Source organism: Benincasa hispida, chromosome 11 (assembly GCF_009727055.1).
Source record: "Benincasa hispida cultivar B227 chromosome 11, ASM972705v1, whole genome shotgun sequence".
Classification (NCBI taxonomy): domain Eukaryota; kingdom Viridiplantae; phylum Streptophyta; class Magnoliopsida; order Cucurbitales; family Cucurbitaceae; genus Benincasa; species Benincasa hispida.
The window spans coordinates 4,126,026-4,137,408 of NC_052359.1; the positions used below are offsets into that span (position 1 = coordinate 4,126,026).

General features: G+C 34.6%; 1 protein-coding gene across 2 annotated transcripts; it reads left to right on the forward strand.

Annotated features, from left to right (window-relative positions):
- Positions 1–1,488: 1,488 nt before the first annotated feature.
- Positions 1,489–11,123, forward strand: LOC120091888 (chaperone protein dnaJ 13). 2 transcript variants are annotated; one of them, XR_005485855.1, is made up of 14 exons: positions 1,489–1,761; positions 2,474–2,760; positions 3,141–3,338; positions 3,450–3,564; positions 3,743–3,829; positions 4,153–4,241; positions 4,804–4,888; positions 5,175–5,228; positions 6,601–6,681; positions 7,033–7,110; positions 7,588–7,827; positions 8,318–8,425; positions 8,527–8,648; positions 10,893–11,123. XR_005485855.1 is itself a non-coding variant. In XM_039050046.1 (13 exons), the coding sequence occupies exons 1-13, from the start codon at positions 1,615–1,617 to the stop codon at positions 8,575–8,577; spliced, it is 1,620 nt and encodes a 539-aa protein (XP_038905974.1). In that variant the 5' UTR covers positions 1,489–1,614; the 3' UTR covers positions 8,578–8,800. The 2 variants fall into 2 exon arrangements, 1 of the variants encoding a protein (XP_038905974.1); XM_039050046.1 differs by lacking the exon at positions 10,893–11,123 and having other exon boundaries at positions 8,527–8,800.
- Positions 11,124–11,383: the final 260 nt, after the last annotated feature.

The following is an 11,383-nucleotide window of genomic DNA, read 5'->3' on the forward strand; positions in this document are numbered from 1 at the left end:
CACAATCATTAGTGAGAATAACTGTTTTGTATGAAAGTCTATAAATACCGAATGCTATCAAACCAGGAGGACGATTAAGCGAAGGGAAGGGAATTCTTGAGAAGAAATTAATTTTCGGAGAGATCGAGAGACTTCTGAAAACAGTACGGAGGAGAAACACCAAACCCTTGCGAGAGCAATAGTTTACAACTTGGGAAAGAACTGAAGTGATGAAAGTAATGTAAACGCCAGAGGAAGCAAGATATTGCCTACTTGGCTTGATACTTACACCATTTATTGTTTTGTACTTAAACACTTTATTTGCAATAATGGAAACTTCATTTCAATTTATGTTCAGTCTCTTCACACCATACGTGAGTAGCTAAATGTGAATGGGTTGAGAAGTACTTAGCTAGCTTGACTTGAGCTATGCACTTTATGCGATCATCTTGTCTTATGTATGCTTCATTCATCATTTGGAGTACTTGAGAGAGTAGTCTAAAGACAGAATCTAAGCTTGAGAGAGTCATATTAGATCACATAAGCAAGAGTAGAGACTTAGAAATGAGTTCTATCTGCTGCATTCCATACACATCGCATGCATCCTAGACATAGGAAATGTGTCATCGTGCATTGAGAAATGTAGTGCTTAATATTTGTGTATAGCATGATCGCATGACTTGTACAATATCTTAAGAAATGCTAGCAAAACCTTTTTTCCACCCCCTTTATCGCATATTTGTTACAACACCACCCTTTCATCGTTGTGCATTTAATTCCATTGCATTAGAAAATCAAAGTTAAATCAACATCTACTTCTTAATCACCATCCCAATAAAATCAGAGAGTCTGTCACATATCTACTTAGTAATCCCCTACGCGACCCTAGACTTACCAGGACCCTAAGAAGGCTTATACTTGGGCTTTGTTAGGAAAACTTGCATGATCATCGCATCCACACATCCTTTCATCGCATGATAAATCAACTTATCAGTAGTTTCTGGAAGGTGGTCACCGGAGTTGACCGACGACGATCATTGGAGGGAGGTGGGCAGAGTTGGTCGCAGTGGTCACCGAACGTGGTGTTGGCTGACGTACTTCTTAGATTAAATTATTAAAAAAAAAAAAAAAAGAGGGTAACCCATGGGTTTAAACTGTAAATAATATTCAAACACATGGGAAAATGATGTAGGAAGCCAAAACTTTCTAAATCCATGTCCCGGTTTGAGCTTAAGATGTCTAATCCATTCAATCCCAACCCTTGAAACAAACACCTCCAAGGTGTATGAACTAAAATTTATATTAAAAAGATTTAAACCAAACATCAATCTTACAACAAAAATAAATATTTAAAAATAAATTAAAATTAAGCTAAAATCATGCTAATTTAACTAAAACATGCATCACTCAATTCACATACTAATGTATTAATAATCATCAATTGAAAAAATGGGTTAAAAATGATTTTCAAATAAGTATTGGGAAATGTTAACAACACGAGCGGGTAACGTTACTAAGCTGACAGCTTCTCTGCCCGCGGCTCGGCAAAGGCCCCCTAAAACCCACAGAACAAACACACAGTTCTTCCATAGTTGCTCTCTGCTAAACCTCTGGCCGTTGCTTCAAACCCTAAAAATGGAGGAAGAAGAAAAAGCTGGGCCTCCCAATAAGGATTTGTATGCTCTGCTCCACATTTCACCCGAAGCCTCCGACGAAGAAATCCGAAAAGCTTACCGCCAATGGGCTCAAGTCTATCACCCTGATAAATATCAATCTCCTCATGTATTTCCCAATTAACAATCACAATTCTCTTATCGTTAATCGATTCTCTGTTATTTGGATTTCAATTTTGTTTTTTTCCAGTGTTTTAAGTTAAGTTTGTCGTAGTGATGTTTTTGTGTTATTTGCTCTCGTATTGAACTTATTTGCGATCAGGGGTAGTTGGGCGAGCACTATTCTGGCTGACTTTTTGTTCAATAGCAAAGTGGAATGTGTTTGATTTAATTGAATGGGATTGTTTTTGGCTTTTTGATACGTTTGATTTCAGTTCTTGAGTGGGTTTAGCCATCTTAGTCTTTTTGAAAGAACTTTTATTGTGTAATCTCACATTTGTAGGTTATGCCTTACTTTTACTGGAACCATCAAGGTAGCAGAGTTATTTGATCAGTAATTTTGTGAATAATTTTTTCTTCTTAAATTTCGAGTAGGTAGTGTGCCTAATTTCAACATGGAATACCCTAGGAATCGTATTTAATTTAATCATTATATAAGTTCTGTTAGTGTTTTCAGAAACTTTAGAAGAAGAAGAAACCCGCAGAAACATATTTTTATTTTATTGAAGTATTATTGTACAGTTACTGGGATATATGGAGTAAAGGTGGCTCCTAAATCTGTCATCTGGTTGAAATTTTTAGTATCTATCATCTGGTTTAGATTCCGTAGTTACGATCCTTGCAAGTCTTTTTCATTGTTTTTTTTGTGTTTGGTTCTTTAGATGAAAGATATTGCTACAGAGAACTTTCAGCGAATCTGCGAAGCATACGAAATCTTAACCGATGAGAACAAAAGACAGATATATGACATCTATGGCATGGAAGGATTGACTTCTGGTCTGGAACTAGGTCCAAAGTTGAATAAAGCAGATGAGATAAAGGAAGAGCTTGAAAGGTTACGGAAAAGGAAGGAACAAGAGAAAATTTCAGCACATTTCAGGCCTTCTGGTACCATACTGGCTAATATGTCTTTGCCACATTTTTGGGAGGGCGATGGCATCATGAGAGGGTAATGAAATCTTTCAATTATTTTCCCCCACGGCCATTTCAGTTAAGCAAATCATTATAACGTTGTGTTAGCTGTTAGGTACAACATCACATCATTTTACCAGCATGCCATAAATAGTTTGACATAGTCTCTGTGTCACCTTTATGTTTCTTTTTTGAATTTCATAAATTTAAATAGTTAAACCTATATTGCTGGTACTAATGATCTTGAACTTTCCGGTTCAACTTTTGATTAATGAAGTTTTTTCTTTGAACAAGACACCGGATTTTTTCTGCTATTCTGTTATCCAGTATATATTAACGTATCTATATATGAAGTTTGTCCAGTCTTTTGCTATTTTGTTATCCATCTACTCATTTATTTATGCACCAAAATTTTAGAATGGCCATGACAAGTGAAGTTCAGTCTCAAATTTCAAAAAGTAATACCGTTGGAGTAGGAGGAAATTTGGCAGTTACTGGGAATGTCGGTGGTGGGGCTGCTTCTGCATTGTTTCGTCATCAATTTTCTTCAGTTTCATCTGTAGAATTTATGGCTTCAACTGGTTTAAGATCACTTATTGGGATGCAAGCATCTCGGTGAGATATTGCTTCTCCTGAATCTTTGATGCCTCAAGGAAATGTACATGCTGACTTGCTCTAACCCCACACCTACTTCTCTCTTTCGTTCTCTCTCTTTTATTCATTCAGTCATCTTACATTGCACTCAACGGCAACAATGGGTATTTCGATGTCATTGAAAGATGGATCATTGAACCTGTCCAATTCTTGGACTCGCCAACTTTCTGAAACAGCGAATGGAAATGTATGCTTTTTTGTTGCCCCCATTTAAATTATGTTCTATACTCTTGTTAGCAGATTGTTAATATGTGCTAAAATGGTACCTGAAGGCATAACGTTAGCTTATCATCTAGACTTATAGTTTCTTATCACTGGATCTGCTCCTTGCATTGCTTCCTGATTACTACCTTCTCTTTTTCTAGATACAACTTATTTTAGGCCCGGAGTCTTCTGTTGCAGTTGGATGGCAGAAGAAAGAAGAGAAAAGGTCTGTTGCAGGAGAGGTGAAGGTATTTCTCTTTCTGTTGCTGGTCATTAGTTATTTTCAAAGAAAAACATTCAAGGCATTGGAATTTAGAATCTAGAATATAAGATGAGTTTTTTTGATTATGTCATAATGAATCGTAGACATCACAAAATTGGCATTTCTAACGTTCCAATTCCCTGTGCCTGTCAAATCTTCCTTGGTTTTGATCATGGCCTTGTACAAGTTGCTAAATTCATCTGATCTATCAATAGTATAATTACCTCTCTTTTTTCCTTTAGGACTTCATAATTCATGCCTCTTTGACGGGGGTTTTTCCTTACCACTATTCATATGTTGTGCTTGCAGTTTAGCACAAGTTCTTTTGGGGCATCTGCTCATTATACTCATCGCTTCTCTTCAAAGTCTCATGGCCGAATTGCCGGGAGAGTAGGAAGGTAGTTGCTTGGAGGATTGTGGTCAATTTTTCCGTTGTTACATCTTTCCTGATGTTGTCTATCTTCTTTCCCTTCAAGTTTGTTTTGTTTTATTTTGTTTCTTCCCTTCCCTCCTTCAAGTTGTTAATAATGTAGTAAGTGTTACAGTATTCATGGGCACAACTTTAACAGGAGAACTGAAATTTTATGGAAAATGCTAACTTAGTTGGTCGTTAGAAAATTCGATAGGAAAGAATAGAGGAACTTTTCTTGGCAACTCTACTAATCTTAAAGAGAATGTTATTTATTTTTTGGGCTTATTTAAATGCATAATTTTGAGATGGTTTTTTTCCCCTCTGCATAGGGTTTTGTAATTACTTCCGTTCTTGATTTATGCCATTGGAATTGTTTTGTAAGCTCTGTAACCATTTGCTCGTTTTTTCTCTTTATTTTGTCTATGAGATGCGTGATATGGGATAATGCCCCAATTAGAAATACCTGTGTTTATGCTTCACATTAGCCTTTAGCTCGGGGAGTGCCTCTTGGCATTTTATTTTCCTGACTTTAGTTGTTAATACTGCAGCACCATGCTTGAGCTTGAACTTGGTGGTGGGAGGAAATTATCGAAATTCAGCACTGTTCGGATGTTGTATTCAATTGGGATTCAGGTAGTCGGAGTTTCATGTGTGGAAAAATAAATTGATTGCTGTGCACAGATTCTTGTGCGTGCATGCCTATTTGCTAATGAGTACTGAAGAATTATTTAATCTTCTGGATGACAGATTGGGCTTCAAATGATTTGTGAATGCTCTTTTTTTTTAAATGTAATTGTATTCTATTCCTTTGAGGATTTATTCTCTGATCTGGTTTCCATAAACCGGAAACATGTTTTCCCTTTTGGTTTTACTTGCTTCATTGTTTGTTTGTATTTTCATCTTTTTATTTCTTTTCCAGGGCATCTTTTGGAAATTTGAGTTGCATCGTGGAGGTCAAAAATTGATCATTCCAGTAAGTTTGATCCCAATTTCCTCCTCTCTTAATCTCTAGATGCTTGAAGCTTGAGTTTGTGTTCCAACTTTCTTTATCCATTTTCTTTAACAGCATCGTGGAACAAATAATAAAACTTCTTTACTAGTTAATTGTTTACTTATGATGGATGAACTATAAACTTGGTTTTCATATGAGTAAAATGGACCACTTTGAAGGACCTAGTAGAGCTTTCCTTTGGAGCCTTTGGTTGGGAAGAAGCAACAGGATGTTGAACAACAAATTTCTCTCTGTTGGATGGTTTAATAGAAACTATTTCTGTAAAGGCTCTTAGCTGGTATGCATGTTTCTTTAGCCCCTTTTCAAAGATTGTAGTTTAAATGACCTTTTGTTGAATTGGAAGACCTTTTTGTAACCACCCCAGCTTCCTTGGGTCTCGGGGTTTCACCCAGTTTGTATATTTAATCACATCAATGAAATATTTATTTCTTATAAAATAAAGACGACTTGAAGGACCTACAAGGGAGATAATAGTGACTCAAATCTGATATTATAGTCCTAGACTGATAAGTTGTTAACTTTGCAGCCAAAATTATCGTGCTCTGTCCCTGCCTTGGTGTATGCTTGTGCACGTTCACACAAATATTTACGATTCATTGTCTTAGGGAAGGCTTATGTTAGGCATTGCTTGTGAGACAAGTTGAATAAGGTGCTTTTGGTTGGTAATCCAAAACATGAATTTGAGGACAATGGATTTAATAGAAAAAATGGAGTTGTAATGCATGATTTTTCTGTTTTAAAGTAATTGTTTGGTAGCAAATTTATATATACTTATAAATTCTAGTTTAGATAAATTGTACTTTCTGGATTGTGGAATCTGAACAATTAAAAATTATTTTAAAAAATAAACTCACCTTATTGAAATTCACTGAATACATTTGACTCGTGAATCTGAAAAGTTAGAAATTGAATAAGAAACCAAACAGGTCCTTGAGCACATTCCTATTGACAAGTAGACATCTGAACCACAAACTTGGCAGCCTTTTCGACTACATCATGTCAATTATGGACATTCAACTGTAATATGTAATGATGAATCGATGATTAGGAGATTTTGAAATTCTAAATGAAATTGCAAAGTTTGAATTTTGTAGGTGTATGGTTTTGGCCTTAGAGACTGTTTATTTACCTTTTTTTATAAGTTGAAAAAGTAGTAGTATTCCAGTGATATAATGTCTCTTATTGGCCGTACACACACAATATAATATATATTGTGCGCTCAAACTATTAAATGGTAGACTCTCTCTCTCTCTTCCCCTGGTTGTTGTTTCAATTTTATCTTCTCTTTAGTTTATTACGTCTTATTCCTTTTTTGATTTGCTATTTTGTGCAGATTCTGATTTCCAGGCATTTGAACCCTGTGTTTGCAGCTGGAGCATTCATTTTCCCCACTTCGGCATACTTTTTGCTCAAGGTTTTCTACTATTGAACATTCGATCAATCTCTCAATTATCTATTAGTGAATTGGTTGTTATTTGTGCCATGTTGGAATTAGGAAAAAGGAGCAACATCAGGGGCAACATTAAAAATATTGAACGATAGTTATTCAAATGCCTTTTAACTATTAGTAATTGCTGCCTTGCTGGTAGGCTTTAGTTTTTTCTGTTTGTTCCCTGACTAAGTAATTTTTTCATTTTATCTCGAGATTTGTACAAGGAAGTAAGTGAAGGTGAAGACCATTGTAGTAGATTGACTCCTTTTCTACAAAGTAATGGTCCTTTGACGTGGCTCTTAACTTCTTAAATCCTCTGTGCTTTGACTGCAGAAATTTTTGGTAAAACCTTATTACCAGAGAAGGGAAAAACAAAAGGCTTTAGAGAACATGCAAAAAACTTCTGCTCAGGTATTGATTTCTTGTACAATTTATGGAGATTTTGGATAAATGTAGCCCATACAATCTGCTTTGTTTTTGTCTCTGTAAGATTGCATAAATTGATATATATACTTTTCTGTGCTTAAATGAAAAGGATGAATTTAAGAGATTTACCCCTGTTGGTTGCCTACATGAAACTATAAATATTACTATTATCATTATTGTTACCATTATTTGCTTTTAGATGAGTGTAGTTGAAGATGTTGATAGGCTTGCTTCTTGGACGTTGAAATGTTGATTTCTGCTGTTCTAGATCCTTTTGGGCAACTTTGCCACAGTATTACAGAGTTATCCCCTCCCCCTTCTCTTATTTCCTCTGAATCACATAGCCTTTTTGGAAGTGCATTCTATCTCAAGTATTTAAAACTTTTTATTGGCGACATCTGTATTTCAATTTTTTGATGCTAGAATCGTTGAAGGTTTAACATGAGTTGTGTCTAAATGTAGGTACAAGAAGCAAGAGCTGCAGCTGCCAAAGCTCAACAGCTACTGCAAAATGTAGCCAATAGGAAAAGAAACAGACAATCTGAAATTGGTGGACTTGTTATTACTAAAGCAATTTATGGAAATCAGAAGGATTTGAAGAAAAAGGATGAATTAAACGAACCAAATGATGAGTCGTCTCTAAGCATTATAGATGTCACTTTACCGCTAAACTTTTTGGTTAATGATTCTGGGCAGCTAAAGGTATTTTCTTATTACTTCTTCATTTTCTGTGTTTTCCTGGATACAAATAATACCGGTGTCATTTGGAAAATAACATTAGCATTTACGCATCAGCTTTAGACTATTATTTATTATGAGATTGCATGAGGGCCGGTGGAAGTAAGAAACCATGCGGTCATGCCCAATGGGTTATTTGTGTCATTGTGTGCAAGGAAAATGCTAGAATGAACCTATTCCTGTGCAACAGACCCATGATCCAAACAACTTCAACTTCTTGATTTCCTATTGTTGAGTCATGTGAATTAAGTCAAATCAAAGACCAAACTGCCTGAAAACTTAAATGTCAGTGAATGCTGGAAGGGTCGATCAGTTTTTGAACTTTCTTTCAAGGGATCAAACTCATTGGCTTTAGCATGTGTTCACTAGTTAGCTCGAATATACTAACACACGTGTGTGTAGATGCACTTGGAACTCGATATTATCATCATGTCATTCTATCTATTTGATGCAGCTCCATGAAGGAGTAAAGAAGTCCGGTATCATGGGCTTTTGCGATCCATGCCCTGGAGAACCAAAACAGTTGTATGTTGAGTATACCTATGGTGGGAAGACATATGAGGTAACTATACCCACCAACATGAGTTCTCAAACGAAACATTTGTAGGTTTTATTATTTTAGTTGTTTTGGGGTTACTACTATTACAAAGTTTTTCTATGTAGGTGGTTGTGGATGATTACGAGGAGCTGCTAATACCAAGGCCATTGCAGTGAATCTAATGCCAACACTAAGAATTCGCATCACTGGTTACCTCCAGCAAATTTTCATACTTCATCTGCTTGAGGTAATTCATCTTGATTGATATAATTATCAATTAAATTGGTCACATTCATTTATGATAGTTTTGTATTTTAAAGGTTTCAAAGTAAGAATTTTTTTCCTTACATCGACAAATTTCTTCCCATGGTGAAATAAAAATCCATTTTTGTGAATGTACGAAGTATTATTTTTTATTCCATGAAATTCTGAAGGGTGATGAAATGGACTATGAATTATATTATAAGAGTGTTTCTCGAAGAACAGAATTTTGGACATGAAAACCAATTTTATGGATCACACTTGTGGAGGGTGTTAGAATACCACCAACACGAAGAACACTAAAGATAGAAATATATATTGTAATATCAATGAAGAAACTACAAAATATATCATGAGAACAAGTAAACACAATAACCACTAGCCTTTCTAGAGGGTAGACTCCCTAAATTCCTAAAAAAAAATTCCACAATATTCTTCACACCCTTCCTCTCAACCCACTCCCTCTATTTATAATAAAAGCCTAACAAACTTACTATCTAATTACTGATATGCCTCTTCTAATAACCATCTTAATATTTACTAATAATCTACTATTTCCATAACTAGGGGTCTTACAGAGGGGTATCCTTAGGACCTTGTTTCATTTCTCCACCAAATTAAATAATCTTACACTTGTTCAAGATGTTACATCTGGGTATTCTCAGACTATAGCCGAAGTAAAACAGGTCCTACATGATGTCTCCTTAACATAATGTTACAAATCAACTCCATCAAACCTTTATGTACGTGAAAGCTAAAAGCCAAAGCCAAGCTTTTACTAAGAAAAATGAAATTACAAAATGGACTTGCGAAAGGAAAGTCCAACACAAAGGAAGTCAACACAAAATTTTACTATAGATATATGTATATATTTCTGATGAATCTAATTAGGATAATTATAAAATTGTACTAAGACTCCATATTTATATTGATTTGGGTTTTCAAAATGTTTTCTTTTAGCACAATCAGCTCTTCTAGGTTGCTAACTGCTATGTTGTCGATCACTAAGAGGACTTAGATTTAGTGCAATCTAGCTTTCGAACTGCTTAAATATGTAAAAGCAACACAAAATCAGTAAGGGAACAGAAATTATAAGTCTTAGCAAATTTGCTAGAACCACCATGGAATCCTTATTCATCTAGAATAGGTGATTTAAGATTTTTAAATTGATTTCTTTCTGACAGAGATCATGCAAATATTTCAGTTGGATTAAGTTGGTTATGTTTGAGACCCGTTAAGGTTATTCCTTATATAAAAAAAGGTAGTGGGTTGAATTTTAGGCATTAAATCTTTGATATTATAGGACACCCACATTGCTCCACAAGTGTTTCTTGCAAATGGTACAAAGACAAACTCTTGCATGGTGCGAATTGAAAATATGCATCTTTCATTAGCCACGAGCTTTACTAATTGAACTTTTGGATCGATTCGAAGTTGATTCCATTCACTGATTGAATACCATTAAACCATGACTTTGGTTTCGAAACTTTTGTCTACTTTCTATTTTCTTGGTCCTTTTTAAACTCTTTGTTTGAAATGAAAGAAAATTTGAGAAATTTGTACAATGTTTTCTAATTTTTAATTGTTATTGGGATGAAGATGGTTATTATTATTGCTATTTTCTTTTATATAGATGTTCGCTAGTTATAAAAGAAAATGAAGATTTTTTAAACACACACACATATACATATATATTTATGGAATTTTATTCACAAGTTTCTAATTTCATCCAATCCAATCCTACAATTAGTAATTTCAATTGTGGCTGACTATTAATGCTTTATGATTGGGCAAAGATACGTCTAGTCATGTTGGATATTTTTCATCGCTAGAGTTTGAGCACTTGTGTACTTAAATTTAGTGATATATTTTGGAATTTTCATGGTTTCTTGGTCCAATCCATGAGGCTGAGAGAAATCAAACCATCGTTCTTGAAGAGGATAGTAATTGTATCATCTTTCAAGGAATCTTCGGATCAAGTATTTTTAGGATTACGCTTGGTCATATCAAAAATGTGTTTTGGGTTTAGTGAATGTGGAGTGAGAAATCAAACAGTCGAGATAATAAATATCTTATCTACCAAGTTATGTTTGAATTGTGTACTTTTTGACTTACGTTTCGTCGTATAAAAAAAGTAATGTTCGGTATTGAAAGTAGGTTAAAATGAACCAAATACAAAATTAGATTAGAAAAATGACTAACCACACAATGATTTTTTACCATATTTCAGCCTAATTTTGGATAATTGGAGTGAGAAACATCAACATCGTCACAATTGAGGATTGGGATAAAGCTTATGAATTATATGATGGGCTCTTCATATCTTCATTATTCACATTCTGCTGGGCTTTTTAACTGTATTCTATAGCCTTGTAAATTGTATTTTTGTCTTTTGCTTAGCCTTCTGAAAAGATAATGCTTCTTGGTTTCTTCAAGAATAATGTTGCAAATGGTTTAAACATTTCTTTGCAAATAACTTTTAAATTAGTTTTAAAACTATTTATAATTTTGAGTCCTTTTAACTTGGCCATCGAACCTCTTTAGAAACTTTCGGATTATAATGTTTTTGTTTCGATTAGACCCATTAAACTTAGGCTGACAAAAGTTAAAAGAAAATCATTGTAGGCATTGTGTGATATCCACGTTTTAAATCAAATACATAGTTTAATTGACATATAATATGTATTGGCGACTAAAAGTTTTGTGCTTCAAATCTTAGAA

What these genes read in the sequence shown, in the direction of transcription:
- LOC120091888 (XM_039050046.1), top strand. Translation starts at nt 1,615, where the DNA reads ATGGAGGAAGAAGAAAAAGCTGGGCCTCCCAATAAGGATTTGTATGCT. An exon ending in ATAAATATCAATCTCCTCAT is followed by an intron (nt 1,762 to 2,473) that starts GTATTTCCCAAT and finishes TTGGTTCTTTAG; the next exon opens with ATGAAAGATATTGCTACAGA. An exon ending in TGTATTCAATTGGGATTCAG is followed by an intron (nt 4,889 to 5,174) that starts GTAGTCGGAGTT and finishes TTTCTTTTCCAG; the next exon opens with GGCATCTTTTGGAAATTTGA.